General features: G+C 34.4%; 1 protein-coding gene across 1 annotated transcript; it reads left to right on the top strand.

The window, feature by feature from the left end:
• The first annotated feature begins 346 nt into the window (after nucleotides 1–346).
• LOC129309724 (flavonoid 3'-monooxygenase-like) lies at nucleotides 347–2,578 on the top strand. The gene is made up of 3 exons (XM_054951408.1): nucleotides 347–984; nucleotides 1,165–1,611; nucleotides 1,787–2,578. Exons 1-3 carry the CDS (start codon nucleotides 523–525, stop codon nucleotides 2,423–2,425), a joined length of 1,548 nt encoding a protein of 515 aa, XP_054807383.1. The 5' UTR covers nucleotides 347–522; the 3' UTR covers nucleotides 2,426–2,578.
• Nucleotides 2,579–20,553: the final 17,975 nt, after the last annotated feature.

Genomic DNA, 20,553 nt, shown 5'->3' with positions numbered 1-20,553 from the left:
AAGTAATTATAAATGTAATACTTTTAAGTAAATATTACAAAAATTAAGTCTTCAAACATAATTTATTTGAGAATCTAAACAGTTTCGAGAAATAAAATTAAAGGTTACGTGAAATACGTGTGTAGTTAAATAACGAAAATGCCATCAAAACAGATTAACGTGGCTAGCTATAACTTTCGCATCTAAACAAGAAGTTCTAATTGAGTGAGGTGATCCATGTATAGATCGTCTTAATGTTTCTGCAAATTAATGATGTATTAAAATGAAACTTATCCACCGATCGATTTAGCAGCCAGACTGAGGACATATACCATGCTTTCGGGTAGCTATTCAGAAAACATACATATAATGATATACATACACATCTTAACAACATGTACAAATTAAATCATACAGGCACGTGCATCCACCACACTTAACTAACTCAAATTAAGCCTAAACCTCGAAAGCTTCTCCGTCTCTATATATACTTGATCAGCCTCTTCCACCTTCATATTCATAAAGCCGATTTAGCCAAACATTATGGCGACTGTGACTGAATCCTCCCCTTGGCTTCTCGGCTTGGCTACGCTTGCATTAGCCGGCCTCGTTTATCGGCTTATTAAGATTTTCAAGGGCCCTTCTCTTCCTCTGCCGCCGGGTCCTACACCATGGCCTATAGTAGGAAACATGCCTCACCTTGGTCCTATGCCGCACCAGGCTCTGGCCACCCTGGCTCGGGTCCACGGACCTCTCATGCACCTCCGTCTCGGCGTCGTTGATATTATGGTGGCCGCCTCGGCTTCAGTCGCCGAGCAGTTCTTGAAGGTTCATGATGCCAACTTCTTGAGCCGGCCGCCCAACGCCGGAGCTAAGTATTTGATGTATAACTATCACGACCTTCTTTTTGCTCCCTACGGCCCACGGTGGCGGATGCTCCGAAAAATCACCGCCGTCCATATGTTCTCCAGCAAGGCCCTGGAGGATTGTAGACATTTCCGTCAGGTTCATTTTTTACGCTTCTCTTTCTATAAGCTGGCCATGTTTACGTTCTCATCAGTAAGTAAATAGACAGTATAAATATCACATATATTTAAAGAGAAATAGATTTGTACTCACTCTCACTTACACACAGATAGCAGAGAGATGGAATTGAATGAACTGATGAAAGTATAAGTATTGCAGGAAGAGGTAAGAAGACTGGTTAGTAATCTGGCAAACATTGGGTCATCAAGTGGCGTGAAATTAGGGCAACTTGTGAACGTTTGTGTGACCAACGCTCTAGCAAGGGCGATGATAGGGCGGCGCGTGTTCAACGAAGACAGTGCCGGGAGCGACCAGAAGGCGGAGGTGTTCAAGTCAATGGTGGTGGAAATGATGGAGTTGGGCGGAGTTTTCAACATCAGCGACTTCATTCCGGCGTTGGAGTGGTTCGACCTTCAAGGAGTGCATGGCAAGATGAAGAAGCTGCACAAGAGGTTCGATGCATTCCTGACCAACATCGTCGAGGAACACAAGATTTCTGAGAGCCACCACCACAAGGACTTGCTGACTACGTTGTTGTCGCTTAAGGATGTTCAGAACGACGAGGGAACAAGACTCACCAACGTTGAGATCAAGGCCCTGCTCATGGTACTCGATCCTTTTTTGCGGAGTTTTTACAATAATTAGATGTAAAAAAGCTATGATATTGCCCAGATTTATAATCACTTGCTTCTTCGTTCAAGATGCTCGTGTTTTCTATAGAATATAGTCAACGAACCCTTTTATCTGAATGAGCAAGAGATAACGATATTGATTGATGCAGAACTTGTTTGCGGGTGGGACCGACACGACAACTAGCACAGCAGAGTGGGCCATGGCAGAGCTGATCAAGGACCCAGGAGTGCTGGCTCGAGTGCGACAAGAGTTAGACTCAACAGTGGGTCAAGACCGGCTCGTGAACGAGTCAGACCTAGCAGATCTACCGTACTTGCAGGCCTTCATAAAGGAAACATTTCGTCTCCACCCTCCAACGCCTCTTTCGCTTCCGAGAATCGCAGAAAGTGACTGTGAGATCTTGGGCTACCACATCCCCAAGGGCGCGACTCTGCTGATGAATATCTGGGCCATAGGTCGTGACCAGAAAGAGTGGTCCGACCCGCTAGCGTTCAAGCCCGAGAGGTTCCTTCCCGGTGGAGAGAAGGCTCACGTTGATATTAAGGGTTATGACTTTGAGGCCATCCCGTTCGGTGCCGGTCGTAGGATTTGTCCTGGTGTGAGCGTTGGCCTCTGCATGGTTCAACTTCTGACCGCTACCTTGGCTCATGCTTTTGACTGGGACCTCCAAGACGGTCTTAACCCCCAAAAGCTTAACATGGAAGAGGTATATGGGGTAACCCTCCAACGAAAGGTCCCTTTGTCTGTGAACCCAAGGCCCAGGCTCGCACCACACGTCTACTCCTAGTTATGACTTATGAATATAGTTAATGAGTAACATAAATATAATTTTCAACCGATAAAATAAATGTACTTCTGATATGCTTACAGCTTACAGATATTTAGAGTGCACCCTTTCTGTGTCAGATGTAGAATTTTCTAATAATAAAAAGTTGGCAGCGTTGACGGTGATGTGAAGAGTAAGCGTGGATCGGACTCTCAACTTATAATTAACTTTGTGCGGATGTTTCAAGTTGGCGCATCTATAATTCTATATGCTCTTTGCTGGGCATTTAAAAAATAGGTAATCTTATTTTACAATCCACAAACGGCCCCGTTAAATTAATAAATTCCATAATCGATATCCGTTGTTGAAAGATCTGAACAATTAGGGATGTTATGTACCGTGTACGTATCATCTACGAGTTATTCTCCTTGCAGATTCATTTGCATCGCTGTAAATGTCTTTTTACCTCTTGGCAAAAAATATATATATATTTCTTTTTTTGCCAGCCAAACATTGCACTAGTCTTTAATCCAATCTCCACGGCGTGTAATAGCTCATGCTATGGCCATGCAAAGCCACGTCAAGGGCTCTCCTTATTCTTCTTTTGGTAAATGTTGGGGTTACATATAGCCCCTGGCCCAAAATATTGGGCTGCTTCGTCAGTGTTCAAGCCCGCGAGGTTGACGTCAGAGGCCGTGACTTAAGACAAGGGGTGAGGTACGTGCTAGGTCGGCCTTAGTGCTTTGCCCGGGCTAACTTCTTAATTATTCGGCCTTTAATATTTGATTTGTTTATTGGTTTTGTGGTGGATCTTCTTCGAGCACGTTGATTAATCCATGAAAGAACATGCATATTCTCCACGTCAAATCACGGCAAGAGGCCAGATTAAGAACCTTTGTTGGAGATGCCGAATTGATATTATTAGTTGGTGAAGTTTTACATTAATTGGTCGAGATCGCTAGGAATTGTTATGCAAGCTTAACGTTATGCTTTTGCATTAATAAAATCTATTTTTAAAAGTAGTGAAAGAACTTGAGTATATAATGGAGGTTCCTCCGCCGCTCTCGATGGGACCAGTCGCTTGCATCCTTTAAATACACAGCGTTAGAGAAATGGATAAGGATGTCCCAGCCGAAGAAGTAATTGACGTTGAAGGATGACTTATCCATTAGCTGCCCCCAACCTCAGTCCAATTATTGTTCCAGGACTTCCAAGTATTGCAGAAGTCGCCTCATTCCATCACTGCCCTTCTCCAAAATGTATTTTGATTTCACTGCCTATTCTCTAGGAATTGAGAGGATTACGTGGATAATAAATAATACTCTCTTCATCTTAAATTATAAAATATTTTTAATTAAAATTTTACATATTAATAAATCTTATTAAATACACTTAATAATATTATTTTTTTAAAATAAAAATATAAATCTTTAAAAATACCATTTATTTAATAACTTTAAATCTGCACTTAATTAGTATTAAATAAAAAGAGAGAGAGGATAATACTATAATAAACCTATTTAATAAAATTTTAATTTTTTCAAAATGTCATATATTTTGAGATGGCAAATCTCCCTAAAAAATATTTTATAATTTAAGATAGAGGGAATATATTGTAACTGTTATTTTTATGAAAGTTTATATGTTAAATTTAACCCAGCTATTCACTATTCTTTCAAGATAACTTCTTTTTATTATGATCACTTGTTAACAGTTTCATATAAAATTAAACGTTTAGTTAAAATTAGCTAATTAATACTCAAAGTTTTAAAATGACCTCAATAAAATTTATTAGTTAGATGATTTTTTCTTTCTTTTTTTTTTTTTAAATCAAAGGTACTCCTTCTGATTAACGAAAAATGTAGCAGTGTTACAAAGCAACAAAAATACAAAAACCTGACAGAAACGAAACGAAACTAAACAAATTAACCAACACCAATTACATCAATGGAAGTATAAGTATTGGCAATGCATCATTAATTGCTTCCACATCAGAGGTCAGAATGGCAAATGAAGAAAGTGATGCTTCAAGAACCCATCCCATCAGGCATACTTCCTTTATATTATGTTTGGATGTCTATAAATTTAAATTTAAATTTATATTTGAGTTAAATTTATTATTTGAACAATTAAAAATACATAGAAATAGATTTAATTTGACCCAAATTCAAATCCTATCTCAGTCTCTCTATAATTTCAAATCCTTTATAAATCCTTATTATTTCAAATTTCAATGAAAGTTTTTCCCTTCCTTCACGTTCGTTCGTTTACTATGGATGTAACATCCCAATTTAAATTTTAATAATTAATTTAAATTAATAAAAAATTTTAAAAAAAATTTGGAGATAAGCAAATTAGTAAAAAATGATCATTAAATCTAACTTAGGATATAATTTTAAATTAAAATTTTTTTAAAAAATTAATAAAAAATTATTAATTAATTAAAAAATATTATTAAATTATTATTATAAAAAAAAGGTATGAAAAAAACAGAGAAGAGAAGAAGAAAAAGAGAATTTGCTTTCGGCCGCCGCATACATCAATAATTGTATAAAATAATAAAAAAAAAGGAGAAGAAGAGAGAGGAAAGAAGAAATAATAAAAAAAAATGTGGGACCCACTGAATTTTTTATAAAAACCCACCTCCTTCCTTCTTTCTTCACTTCTTCGTTTTTTCATTCTTCTCTGTGCGCGAGTTGAGGTAGAGAGAGCATCTAGTTTCGTTGGTGCTGGGTTTTAAGGTAAGAATTTTTAATAGGATATTTAGGGTGTGATTTTAAGCTTTTCAAGACTAAGTTAGTGTTCTAAAAAATTTTCTTAGTCATCCTTCCTCTTTGGTTTCTGATTTTGTGGTGGTAGAAAATTTAGGATCTGGAAGAGGGATGAATTTATGTTGAATAAATATGATTTATGAGGTTGTTAGTAGTATAATAAATGTTCTAGAGTATAAATTTGTTAATGATCTTTGAATTTGTAGCTTATAGATCAAATTTTAAACTAGATCTGAAAATATATGTTAGTTTATTGAGGTTTAGATGATTATTTAGGATGAGAAATGAATTATTATGGCTATAGGATTATGATTCTAAGCTAGAGACTCAATTTTTAATTTTTGGGTATTTTAGGTACGAATTTATGAAATAAGAAGAAAATATTGATAATAGAAATTAGTTTAGAAGTTGATTTTTAGATTATTAATGTTTATTGATAATTAAAAGAGGAGTTAAAAATTTTACTTAATAGTGTTGACTCTAGATTTGTATTAAGATTAAGATTAAAAATTATGTTATATTTTTAATTCTATTATTAGAATTATTTTATTAGTTTCAAAAATTGAAACTAATATTTATAAATAATATGTTATTTGTAGATTGTATTATTGGTGAAAATTATGGTGGGAGAGAAATTATAAGGAATAATTTATTGAAAAAGCCACGAGGTAACCATGCTTTTAATTTGTGATTAGTGTTACTTCATGTTAATTGAGTGATTATTGAGAAAATTATGAATTTTGTAATATTGTAAAATTGTACAATATTATTATGAATTTGTTTGATTATTGTGGGAGGTGTTGGGAGACTTGCTATTGTTGTTGTATTTATGTGCCACGTGGTACGCCCCTATTGGAGCTCAATAGGTGGCTTGTAAGGGTTTGAGCTAATCAACCTTTGGCCGGGTAATTTAGCACCGAGTGAGGGCTACGGCTTGAGGTTAATGGAGGGATATAAGGATGGTTGTTTGTGTGTATTGTAATATTTTTTATATTTTATTGGAATTATATTATTTTTGGTTCCCACTTAGTAAGCACACACTTAACTGTTTGTACACACTGTCATAAATTGGCTTTGGTTACTGGGACTTTTGAGTCTCATTATGTGGTTAACAATTTTCAGGAGAAGAGCCACGAGTGACACGTGGAGGAGTCCTAGAGGCTTAGTGGCATAGATCCACTGTCTCTTTTGAGTATTTGATTTATGATTTATAATGTGTTATATTGCCAATATTAGAGCTTTTTGTTTATTGACAATTATATGAATATATAAATGTAATCATGCCTTTTAAACTATTTCTATTTTTGGTATACTTTGGATGACTGTAATTTTAATATTTGATTTATTTTGGATTGGTTAAAATGGCATGATTATGAGGCCAAATAACTGGCTTGTGTTGAAAATTAACTAAATTGTTTATTTTACTTGTTGGGAGTATAAGGATGGATAAATGCGATTTAGTTTACTTGTGGGGAGTATAAGGATGGACAAATGTAATTTAGTTTACTTGTTGGGAGTATAAGGATGGATAAATGTGATTTAGCCTAATGGCATGTGGGAGGTAAAAATTTATCTGAAATGTTATATTGTGTGAGTTGAAGCTAATTATAAAATATTTTATATTGAAATTATTGATATAAAAATATGTTGGGTGGCTGTAACCCAACTATGGTTGAGTTAAATTATTAAAAAAAAATTGGTGTGTTACAAATCTTAGTATCAGAGCTACATGTTTCAAATTCTTATAAATTATGAAATTGTTATACATTAACCTAGTTTATTGGCAATATACATTATTAAATCATAATACTTCTCCATTATTTTTCTTGTCTTGAGATTAGTATTGACTTAATTATGTGACTTCCATCCTTTAGGAGGGGAGAGATGGTGTCCAAAACTAGAAAAGGTGGCGAAATTATCGATGATTCTATAGAGCCAGTAGGAAATGACATACCTTTACTGCCACAATCAGAGCCCATACAGCAACAAATGGGGCAAGGCGAGCCTATACAGCCACAACCAAGGCAGGGTGAGCCAACCATGAGGCAAATGATGGATCTACTGCAAAATCTTAGTGACCGCATGAAAAGACAAGAAGAAGAGTTGGCCGCTTTAAGACAATATAAGGAGAACGCCAACCGAGAAGGAAATGGTCAACTAGAAGGAAGCCATACCAAGGTATACAATGTGAGCCAATCTGCTGATGAAGGCTCACCTTCCTATTCTCAACATGAGACTAGTTTGAAGAATATGAGTCTCCACTCTGATTAATAGACATCCACGATCACAAAGATCTGGAGTACTTTTCGCAAGTTTAATCCTCCTACTTTTGATGGAAATCTTAAGCCAGCGGTGGTTGAAGAATGGATAGATCAATTAGAGAGTATTTTTTGTATGGTTGTGTGCACTTCTAATCAAAAGGTGCAGCTGACAATATTCCTGTTACAGAAGAGTGCTAAGAAGTAGTGGGAAATATCAGGACCGAAGGATGATTCCTCTCTTACTTAGGAAGATTTTAAAGCCATATTGTTCGAGAATTATTTTCCTACTGCACTGAGAGCAGAAAAGGAGGCTGAGTTTCATGCATTCCGCCAGGGTGATCTAGATGAGGATGAATTTATTGAACAATTCTCAGAATTATCTAAATACTCTACTTACCTCCAGAAACATGAAGACACGGAGTGTATGGCTGAACGATTACTAGAGAAGGCGAGACCTGATCTAAGGGAACAATTAGCCCCTTTTGAGATCAAGACATTCAGTGAGATGTGCAATAAGCTTCGAATAGTCTCTCAGAGGAAGAGAGAGGCTAGATTAGAAGCTGATAGAGAGAGGAGGAAAGAACCTCATGGGAAGCCCCGTATCCACCCTAGACCCATTGGTGGAGTAGGGAAGAGGAGCAGCCAAGTTTTTGGAGGCTTTGGAAATCAAAAGAAGAAGGGCTGCTACCATAAGGGCCAGAGCTACAAAGGGAATCAGAGTGGGCGTCAGGGGTCTTATAGGAGCCCAGCTACCTCTACTCCTACTTCTGGTGCTGCTAGTAATCAAGCGTGCAATAAGTGTGGGAAGTTTCATTCTGGTGATTGTTGGGTTTGTTACATCTGCCAGAAGCCTGGTCATATTGCTCGATTCTGCTATCAAAATCAGAATAGGGGTAATGATCAAAGACTTATAGTGCCAGCACGAGTGTATGCCCTCTCTGGGCTGAAGGCTGCTAACAACCCTAATGCTATTCGAGGTATAATCCAAATCCTTAATAATGATGTTTGTGCTTTGTTTGATTCGGGTGCCACACATTCTTTTGTGTCTGATGAATGTATGAAAAGATGTAAATTACCTGTGTGTACCTTACCTTTTGATGTGAAGATTTCTACTCCTGCTAGTTTGACTGTAAGGATTGCTAAGGCATGTCTAAATGTAGAGGTTGAGTATAAGGGTCGAAAGACCACCATAGACCTCATTTATTTGTCTTTGTTAGGGATTGATGTTATTGTGGGGATAGATTGGTTGTCTGCAAATGGAGCTGTACTTGATTGTTAGAAAAAGAGTGTGTCACTCTCAGCTCTTACTGTAACCCCTGTAGAGTCCCAAAGTCCTATGTTGTTGTCTGCTGCTCAAGTAGAACAATGTATAAAAAAGGGCTGTCAAGTTTTTATGGTTTTCTTCTCAATTAAGGCAAAGAGTAAAGAAGGTGTGGATCATATTTCAGTAGTGAGAGAATTCCCTGACGTCTTTCCTAATGAAGTGATCGGTTTGCCTCCAGAACGAGAGGTTGAGTTCTCAATTGAGCTTGTACCTGGTACGAGGCCTATTTCTAAGGCACCTTATAGGATGTCCCAGTCAGAGTTAGCTCAGTTGAAGAGATAAATTGAAGAGTTATTAGAGAAGGGGTTTATCAGACCGAGTGTATCACCATGGGGGTCACCGGTACTGTTTGTGAAAAAGAAAGATGGAAGCCTGTGATTGTGTATTGATTATAGACAATTGAATAAGGTAACCATAAAAAACAAGTACCCCTTACCTCGAATTGATGATTTGTTAGACCAATTAGTCAATTCAGCAGTGTTTTCTAAGATTGATCTAAGATCAGGGTATCATCAATTAAGGGTTAGAGCAAAGGATATCCCTAAAACTGCTTTCAGGACTAGATATGGGCACTGTGAGTTCCTAGTGATGTCGCTCGGGTTAACAAATGCCCCAACTGTCTTCATGGATTATATGAATCGAATCTTCAGGCCTTATCTCGATAAATTTGTTGTAGTCTTTATTGATGACATACTTATTTATTCTGGGGATGAGGTGGACCATGCTAGACATCTTAAAATTGTTTTAGAGATATTAAGAGAGCACAAGCTCTATGCCAAGCTGAGCAAATGTGATTTTTGGCTTAAAGAAGTTAAGTTCTTAGGCCATGTTGTTTCAGAAGAAGGGGTAGCAGTGGACCCCAGTAAGATAGATGCAGTGATGAAATGGGAACAACCTCGAAGTGTGACAGAAATTAGGAGTTTCTTAGGTCTTGCAGGCTACTATCGTCGCTTCATTAAGGGTTTTTCACAAATTGCAATGCCCTTGACTAAGTTGACCAGAAAAGATGCTCCATTTATTTGGACGAACGAGTGTGAAATTGCTTTCCAGGAGCTAAAAAAGAGGTTGACCACCACACTGGTGCTCACCTTACCTGTTCTAACTGCTCCTTATACCTTGTATACTGATGCTTCTAAGAAAGGTTTAGGTTGTGTATTGATGCAGGAGGATCGAGTAGTGGCTTATGCCTCTCGACAGTTGAGACCTCATGAGGAAAATTACCCTACTCATGACTTGGAGCTTGCTGTTGTGGTGTTTGCCTTGAAGATTTGGAGGCACTATTTTTATGGTTCTTCTTTTGAAATCTTCAGTGATCATAAAAGTTTAAAATATTTATTTGATCAAAAGGAACTCAATATGAGACAACGTAGATGGATTGAGTTTTTAAAGGATTATGACTTTGAGTTGAAATATCATCTAGGGAAAGCTAACGTAGTCGCCGACGCTCTGAGCAGGAAGCTTGTACATACCGCTCACATGATGGTCAGAGAACATGAATTATAGAGTAGTTTTCATACAGTAAATGTAGAAGTAGTCGAGAATCGTTTGGCTGCTCTACACATTACTGAATTTGAGAATAATTTTTGGGAAGAAATTAGAATTGTGCAGCAGAAGGACGATCATTTGAATAAGATTAGGGTAGAGATTGGGGCTGGAAAGGCTGAACATTTTGATGTGACCGATGATGATGTTGTAAGATATAAAGATAGAGTGTGTGTGTCTAATGATGCTCGATTGAAAAATATCCTACTTGAGGAGGCTCATCAGAGTAGATATACCATTCACCCAGGAGCAACTAAGATGTATCATGACTTAAGATGTAGTTGGTGGTGGCCAAGGATGAAGAGAGATGTAACTGAACATGTAACTCGTTGTTTGACTTGCCAGAAAGTCAAAATTGAGCATCAGAAACTAGCCGGAATGCTACAGTCTCTTGATATTCCAGAATGAAAATGAGACAGCATTTCTATGGACTTCATTACAGGATTGCCTAGAACATCTTCTGGTCATGATACTATATGAGTAATTGTAGATTGACTCACCAAATCAGCTCATTTTCTTACTACCAATATCACGTATTCTTTTGAAAAATTAACTGAAATCTATATAAGAGAAGTGGTGAGATTGCATGGAGTGCCGACAAATATCATATCTAATCGTGATCCGAGGTTCACATCAAACTTTTGGAAGTCATTACAGGAAGCCATGGGTACTCGTCTGAGTTTTAGCACCACTTACCACCCCCAGACCGATGGGCAGACAGAATGAACCATACAGACTCTTGAAGATATGTTGAGGGCTTGTGCCATTGAGCTTAGAGGTAATTGGGTTAGTCACTTGCCATTAGCTGAATTTGCCTTCAATAATAGTTTTCATTCTAGCATTCAGATGGCATCTTATGAGGCATTGTATGGAAGAAAATGTAGATCGCCACTGTGTTGGACAGATTAAGTGAAGAGGAGAAGACCGCTTGAGTTTGAAGTAGGTGACCATGTATTTTTGAAAATCTCTTCAGTAACTGGTGTTGGAAGAGCTATTAAGGCTAAGAAGTTGACACCAAGGTTTATAGGGCCTTTTGAGATCTTAAAATGAGTTGGACTAGTAGCGTACCAAGTAGCATTACCACCCCAAATTGCTGGTATACACAATATATTCCATGTATTACAACTGAAGAAGTATCAACCAGATTCTTCCCATATAATTGAACCCGAGGAGATTGAACTCAGGGAGAATTTGACATTCAGAGCTGAACCAGAAAGGATTGTGGATTACAAGGACAAGCAATTAAGAAACAAGACCATTAGATTGGTTAAAGTAATTTGGAAGGGCACGACTCTAGGTGATGCTACCTGGGAGACCGAGGACAGTATGCGACGTGATTATCCTCGTCTTTTTAATTAAGTAAGTAGTTAATAGTTACTAACTTTAAATTTTGAGGACAAAATTTTTAAAAGGAGGGGAGAATTGTAACATCCCAATTTAAATTTTAATAGTTAATTTGGATTAATAGAAATTTTGAAAAAAATATTTAGAGATAAGCAAATTAGTAGAAAATGATCATTAAATCTAACTTAGGATATAATTCTAAATTAAAATTTTTTAAAAAAATTAATAAAAAAATTATTAATTAATTAATTAAAAAATATTATTAAATTATTATTATAAAAAAAAGGTATGAAAAAAAAGAGAAGAGAAGAAGAAAAAGAGAATTTGCTTTCGGCCGCCGCATGCATCAATAATTGTATAAAATAATAAAAAAAAGGAGAAGAAGAGAGAGGAAAGAAGAAATCATAAAAAAAATGTGGGACCCACTGAATTTTTTATAAAAACCCACCTCCTTCCTTCTTTCTTCACTTCTTCGTTCCTTCATTCTTCTCTGTGCGCGAGTTGAGGCAGAGAGAGCGTCTAGTTTCGTTGGTGCTGGGTTTTAAGGTAAGAATTTTTAATAGAATATTTAGGGTGTGATTTTAAGTTTTTCAAGACTAAGTTAGTGTTCTAAAAAATTTTCTTAGTCATCCTTCCTCTTTGGTTTTTGATTTTGTGGTGGTAGAAAATTTAGGATCTGGAAGAGGGATGAATTTATGTTGAATAAATATGATTTATGAGGTTGTTAGTAGTATAATAAATGTTCAAGAGTATAAATTTATTGATGATCTTTGAATTTGTGGCTTATAGATCAAATTTTAAATTAGATCTGAAAATATATGTTAGTTTATTGAGGTTTAGATGATTATTTAGGATGAGAAATGAATTATTATGGCTATAGGATTATGATTCTAAGCTAGAGACTCAATTTTTAATTTTTGAATATTTTAGGTACGAATTTATGAAATAAGAAGAAAATTTTGATAATAGAAATTAGTTTAGAAGTTGATTTTTAGATTATTAATATTTATTGATAATTAAAAGAGGAGTTAAAAATTTTACTTAATAGTGTTGACTCTAGATTTGTATTAAGATTAAGATTAGAAATTATGTTATATTTTTAATTCTATTATTAGAATTATTTTATTAGTTTCAAAAATTGAAACTAATATTTATAAATAATATGTTATTTGTAGATTGTATTATTGGTGAAAATTGTGATGGGAGAGAAATTATAAGGAATAATTTATTGAAAAAGCCATGAGGTAACCATGCTTTTAATTTGTGATTAGTGTTACTTCATATTAATTGAGTGATTATTGAAAAAATTATGAATTTTGTAATATTGTAAAATTGTGTAATATTATTATGAATTTGTTTGATTATTGTGGGAGGTGTTGGGAGACTTGCTATTGTTGTTGTATTTATGTGCCACGTGGTACGCCCCTATTGGAGCTCAATAGGTGGCTTGTAAGGGTTTGAGCTAATCAACCTTTGGCCGGGTAATTTAGCACCGAGTGAGGGCTACGGCTTGAGATTAATGGAGGGATATAAGGATGGTTGTTTGTGTGTATTGTAATATTTTTTATATTTTATTGGAATTATATTATTTTTGGTTCCCACTTAGTAAGCACACACTTAACTGTTTGTACACACTGTCATAAATTGGCTTTGGTTACTGGGACTTTTGAGTCTCATTATGTGGTTAACAATTTTCAGGAGAAGAGCCACGAGTGACATGTGGAGGAGTCCCAGAGGCTTAGTGGCATAGATCCACTGTCTCTTTTGGATATTTGATTTATGATTTATAATGTATTATATTGCTAATATTAGGGCTTTTTGTTTATTGACAATTATATGAATATAGAAATGTAATCATGCCTTTCAAACTATTTCTATTTTTAGTATACTTTGGATAACTGTAATTTTAATATTTGATTTACTTTGGATTGGTTAAAATGGCATGATTATGAGGCCAAATAACTGACTTGTGTTGAAAATTGACTAAATTGTTTATTTTACTTGTTGGGAGTATAAGGATGGACAAATGTGATTTAGTCTAATAGCATATGGGAGGTAAAAATTTATCTGAAATGTTATATTGTGTGAGTTAAAGCCAATTATAAAATATTTTATATTGAAATTGTTGATATAAAAATATGTTGGGTGGCTGTAACCCAACTATGGTTGAGTTAAATTATTAAAAAAAAATTTGGTGTGTTACAATGGAGACCACGAATGATGATTAGCATTGAATGCCAGGGTTGATCGAGACTGAATCGTTGATGTCGACTGTGATTTGATGGCTGACAATGACTTGGATCTCACCAACAGCACCAATCAGGACCTAACAGCCAGCTTTGACTAAGACTAAATGACCAGCTGTGATGGGAACCGGACAGTTGGGGTGCACTGGGATAGGATGACTAGTGTTGACTAGGACTAGAATGCCAGCGATGATTAGAATGGGATGCTTGATGACAACCAAGACCGGCCTACTGGTGATGACTGGGATTAGACCATAATGTCGATTGAGACCACCATTTGATACTGGTTTGTCACATCCAACTATGTTGGTTCGCCACCATTGTCATCGTTCAGGACTGATCTGTGATAATCATCTTCTATTTGTCTGCCTTTGTTGTCCAGCCATGCATTGTTGTTAATAGGGAATGTTTTGATGTCATCATCTAAGTCTAATTTATAGCCCTTAGACTACTGTAATCGTCATGTGCTATTCCTTAGGTATTATCTGGGATCGGATCGCCGATGTCGATTGAGATCGAACTATTACTGCCGATCAAGATTAAACTATAGACGTCGTCTAGGTTTGGATAGCTGGAGTTAATCGAGACTAGGTCACCATCCCTAATCGGGATCAAATTGCTGACTTTGATTAGGACTGAACCGTTGACATCATTCGAGTTGCCTCTAAATTCAAATATAGAATTTAAAATTTTGTTTAAGATCCAAACAAAGTATTTTAATATTATAATTTAAAATTTTTATATCATCCAAAAAAAATTTATAATTTATGAATTTTAAATGCAAGATTTCAAATCCAAATTTCCAACCTAAATTCATCCATATAAATACAACCTAAAAGCAATTACCCCGACAAGTAAAGCAAATTGAGGACCTAATATGTGATGAGAGGGCTGTTACATAATAAAAAATAATTCTTTATATTTTCAATCATAGAGATCAAGTTGATTAAGAGAAATGCATGTTGACAGGAGTTTGCAATCAGTCTTGAAGATGGCCTTATCATGACTAAGGTCTAAAGCAAGCATTAAGGCCCATTTTAAAGTAAGACTTTGGGTCATAAAGGTTGATGAGGTTGTTTAGTTAGATACAAACTATCAAAATAAATGATATTCGTGGAGCAAAGTAATGTTTCAAGTAAAAAGGTCATGCATTTAGAATTGTGAAGATTAGTCCAAAAACGCTACCAATAAACAAATTGCATATGTGTTTGAATTTCAATTGAAAAAAATTAATTTACAAAATGTGATGATATTTGAATAATATTTTTTAAATTTGATTTTGCAAAATTGATTTATTAAATGAAGGACAAATTAACTTCTACTAAATGAAATTTACAAAAATTGTAGGTGTTTGGATGACTTTTTTTTAAACCATAATTTTGAATTCCATAATTAATTTTAGTAGAGCATCCAAAGCATGCTTGTTTGAACTTATCATCATACTCATACACTAAAGTAGGGAAAACGAGTCGAGCTCGTTGGGCCTGTCTGTTTAAACTTGTATAATAGTAGGGTTAGGCATAAAAATATGATGCTAAAATAGTAAATCAAGCTTAAACGGGCTAGTATATTTAATTTCAAGCTTAAATGGGCAGCCCTTAAGGGTTAAGGGCCAGCTTGTTTGGCCAGCTTGTTTAAGCTTATATGTACATTTTTTTAATCAATTCTTATGACTTTGACTCTTTTTGAACTTAGAAAAAAATTAAACTAAATCTTAATTTACATCACATGTGAGTCCATATTTGCTAAAGAAGGAAGGCAAAAAAAATGTATATATATAATCCTAAATCTCCTAATTCATCTAGATCTCCCAATCCTATATCTCAGTCTCTTAATTTCATCTGATCTAGATTGAAAGTATGTTCACTTAGCTAATTCATTGCTTGTTGCCTTGTTGTCATTTCATTTGTATTTTTAGTTCATTTAAATATTGTTTAGTTAGTTTTTTCATTGTTTTCTTGATTGGGTATTATATTGGAATGACATAGTTATATATTTAATAAAAAAATTGAAAAAATAAAAATAGTTAAAAGGGCCTGAAGCCTACAAGGCTGACCTTGAGCCCGCTATATCTAGGGTCGAGTTTTGCATTTCAAGGTTATAAAGAGAGCTTGAGCTTAAACAGGTTGGTCCTTAGGCTTAAACTTATCAAGGGCTAGGCCAACATGTTTTCCAACCCTATCATATACTACCATTGACTTTTTCTTAAGTGAAAAATGCATTCATAATCTAAAAACGATTACAATAAGACCAAATCTTCAAGCATAACCCTGTCATCATTTGCCGCTTCTTAGGAGAAAGGTGGGGGATAATCAAATATACAAAGTGTTATATCCATAGAATGGGATATTTTACCAAGATAATCATCATACAAATTAAAACCTCTACCAAAATGATAAATAACCAAACTCTAATCCCTATGATACAAAAGTCTCATATCACCAGCCGGCTCCTTAAAAAGGTAAGAGTTATCATGGCTCCTCATTAGTAAAAGAATGGCCTTAATGCAATCAAACATATATCCACGGTATGAAAGCCTTTAGCCTAACATAAATTTTGGCCATGACCAATAGCAAGTAGTTCTACAATCGCAGTAGGGACTTTGATTAATTAACACCTAAAGCATTAAAGCCAATTCTCATCTCTATTCCAAATAGAACCATCATAGCCATTACTTCCACCATATAAAATAGAACCATCAACTTCAAGCTTCATAGACTCATTCTTAACTAGATTGCTTTCCTTAAAATGTTTGCTTCCATGAGATGAAGAGCGGGCTACTCTATGTCTGTTAGTGTCTAAACAGGCTCTAAAAAAACTATAAAGTGTAGTTTTCTGATTAAGGAGATTATTTACATTAAAGACTTCTCTACATCTATTAACCCAAATATCCCAGCAAATATAGTCAAAAAGAGTTGCCTAAGTCACTATTCTCACATATATTTAACCTGCTTCATGGCTTAGATGCCATTTAACCTACTTTATACCTATCAAGTTAGTGAAAATGCTCTAGCAATCCTCATTGACGATAGCTTTCTACTTGTTTGATACATTTAGAGAGTCACAAATAAGGTTCATTGAGTCTTCTATCATGTCACATCCAAAAGGGTAGTTCTACTCAATTGTTAGTCCTCTCCTTTATCTCAGCTCGTGTGTATGCTCCTCTATGTGTAAACAACCACATGAAAAATTTTATTTTTCTCGCAATATACTATCTCCATAGCATTTTTCAATTACTATTAGTGTTTCTCCTTGTACTTGCATAAAGAAAAGAGTAGTTAAATTTAACATTAAAAGAGCCGATCATAGATGGTTTCTAAAAGTACTTATCCCCTCCTCTTTCCTCACAAGACAGGTAGGCATGAGTAAGATAAGCAACCGTATTCAGATGGAACCAAGAAAGTAACTTCTGGAAGTCCCAATAACCTTTTTGTTCAATGTAGTCAAACACTTTTTTAGTTCTATCAATTAACCCTCCCTCTTGGCAACAAATTCAATTAAAGGAACATTAAACATTAATCAATTCTCAAACCAAAAGGATGTAAAAATACCATTCTCAACCACCACCAATGATGAGATGATACAAGTTTCTCGACCTAGAATAAGAGAGAGAATAATGGTGGCATGTGATTTGTACTTGTTTTGTTTTTTCTTTCTTGTTTTTATTTTAATTTTTTAAGTAATGTACTTAAAGGAGACTAACCAACAAGCAATAACCATGTCACATCATACTTTACCTAAGGAGTAAATGCGTCATATGAGTAGAGCTAATAATTCAAACCAAACCTCACAAGTCAGCTTGAATAAGTGGAAAACATTTTAGGGTCAAGCTTAGCATCTTGAAAAAAATACTTATAGTTTAGGCTTATTCACTATTTGAATAAGCTCGACAAAATTAGAGCGAAGCCTACCTAAATACCTCTTTTTATTTATTTTTTTATGAATTAAATGTTGCGCAGCACAAACACATAATATTTTGTCATGTCAAGCTAACCCTACCCTTTTCCCTTTCTTCATCGTCCGTCACTCTCTCTCGCAATTGAGCTCAAGCAGCTTGTCTTTCACTCTCTCTCTTTCTCGGCTTTGAGACTTTGACTCTCTATCACTCTCCAAAGTCCTGACTCCTCTTGGCCACCTTCTTCTTTGCTCAATGATGGTGACCATCTTCTTTGCTTGGTGATGTTAACCATCTTCTCTATTTTGCGAGCCACAAACAACGACCTTTAGATCTGGCAACTCGAGTGTCCATCGAGTGGCTCTGGTGTCTTTTTCTTTTACAACTTTATTCTCCACCTATAGCCACAATATTTTCTTCTTCCTCTTCTTTCCTTTCCTCTCGTCTCCACCTATAGCCATGAGATTTTCTTCTAAAGCTGTATTGCTGTTGGATTATTCTTTGATTTGGTTCTAGTTGTTCAATTAGACAATGGACATTGGTGTGGTGTTTGTGTTGGATTGATCTTCGCTTGGATAAAAGAGTTTGGTTGTTATTTTTAATTAAGGTAGTTTTGCAACTTGTTTTATTTTACCTGATTCAATTTGAATTTGCGATGGAGAGACCTTTATCTATTGAAGTACACACTTTTGCTTTCAATATGAGAAAATGGGTTTTTGGACTTTGTTGAAATTTAGAAGGATTTGTTGGCAATGAAACTAATAATATATAAAAAAAAAAGAATTAGATATTGTAATTTGAGTGCTCAGGAAGCTTAAAGAAATTTAAGTCAAACTTGATCATTTAAAGTTTTGAGAAAGTTTGAGCCTGTTAGATAGGCCGAATAAGTTTAATATGTCCAAATTATTGACTCTGCACATGAGTTAACTAGGTGGCATATAATCTGCATAAAATAATAAATAAGCTGTGTTATTTTGTTGATATATACTTTAAAAATAATATGATTTGTCACAAATTTTAATTTTATACAAAAAGATATGCGGGTGTATAAATTGATGACAGAGTTTTTACTTTTTATCGATAAATCCGTTGACATGATTGCCCGTATAAACAATTATTAATATATTTATAAGAATTGCATGGACATCATTTTAAATTCCGTGTAAAACATGCATGTTTCAGCTAATGACAACTTGAGCGTGGGCCATGTAATCGTCCACGTTTTTGACTATTTGATAATTGTTTAACGCGTTCTCTTATTGCTTATCCCTGCTGATGAAATATTGTTAAACTGTTAATTTCTTTTTGGTGACAAGATTGTTGTTGTTGATGATTAAATATAACAAAGCTCATGCCAACAAAATAAAGGATAAAAGAGTACAAATATTTAAAAAGTCATTAGCCAGAAGCATATACTAATCTAATATAAGAAAAAGTGTATTAATGACAATGCTGTTATCTTTGGGTACATTTATGATTAAACTGTTACTACAGTATAACGGTTAATGCTTTTAAATTTTGACGATTTAGTCACAAATGCATCAAACAAATAATTTCATGGGCATTTGCACATTTTTTTAAGCTACAAGATTCTTTTGACTAATGACTTCTCAAATATTTTTGTATCTTTATCCTAAAATGAATAAATACATAAACTCCAACACTTCATGAACAAATTTCCACACAGATTGAGGTCACCCCCACTTAAATGAAAGTGAGTTTGGTTGGGCAGCCAAATTTTATTTACATAACTCAAAATTCCTAATAGATATATTAAAAATATTAAAAATAAAACTTGTCATTAAATTAATTAAAATATCAATTCAAGGATTATTTATTAAAAATTGATCATAAATAAAATATTTTATTAAATTAATTTATATACTAGTTTAACAATTCATCAATTGAATATGACAAATAGATTTAATGCTATGTACTCTTTTACGGTTTTACCAATATATATGTAGTATATCATATGTAAATAAATACACACTATATCAAAAAAAAAAAAAGCGAGGCTTGTATTTAAAGATGGAAATAAAGGTTGATTTTTGAGGGCTAAACTTTGATGTCGGGTTTAAAAATTTTGTTTAAATAAAGTTTTAAATTTTTAAAATTAATTTTTTTAAAGTAATCGAATTTGAGAGTTTGGCTTTAATAAATCCTTTAAAAAGAGGCTCGGGCTCAGGTGGCTCTTCAAATCCTATTATATTATTAATTATTTTTTCTTTGATGGAACATGTATTTGAAGCCAAGAAGGACCTGCTTGCCTGAAATCCTGATCCTACACACATTATATTTTTAATTTTAAGTTATTTTAAAATTAATTTAATAAATATCAATGTATAGTATAAATTTTTTTATTTTTTTTATAATTATTATGTTTGTATTTATAAAAAATAAATTATTTTTTAATCAAGATTTAAATTTTCTTATTAGACTTCTTAATGTGTATTGTTTAATTTCTTTAATTTCTAAAATATTATGAGAGTTTTTTAAATTTTATAACAATTTAATTAATTTATTATACTTAATTTTATTTTAATTTTTTTAATTTTTTCATATAGGATTTACGGACCCGACTCTAAGCCTTTTAAATAAGAGCTGAGTTTCAAAAAAGAAGTCAAAAATAAAAAATTGAGCATAAAGGCTCAAGCCTTTATAGGTCGGGTTTATAAGAGTTAGGCTCATAAGATTCGAGCCCACCTGTTTTTCTAACTTTACTTGCGTTCATATATAATGTTGGAGGCTTATATTCTCTGCTAA

Source organism: Prosopis cineraria, unplaced genomic scaffold (assembly GCF_029017545.1).
Source record: "Prosopis cineraria cultivar Desert tree isolate PC_DT_omini unplaced genomic scaffold, ASM2901754v1 PC4, whole genome shotgun sequence".
Classification (NCBI taxonomy): Eukaryota; Viridiplantae; Streptophyta; class Magnoliopsida; order Fabales; family Fabaceae; genus Prosopis; species Prosopis cineraria.
This window is presented reverse-complemented; position numbering and strand designations above follow the sequence as displayed.

Coding starts and splice junctions, on each gene's coding strand:
- LOC129309724 (XM_054951408.1), top strand. CDS start 523: ATGGCGACTGTGACTGAATCCTCCCCTTGGCTTCTCGGCTTGGCTACG. Junction 985..1,164: donor ATTGTAGACATTTCCGTCAG/GTTCATTTTTTA, acceptor TAAGTATTGCAG/GAAGAGGTAAGAAGACTGGT. Junction 1,612..1,786: donor AGATCAAGGCCCTGCTCATG/GTACTCGATCCT, acceptor TGATTGATGCAG/AACTTGTTTGCGGGTGGGAC.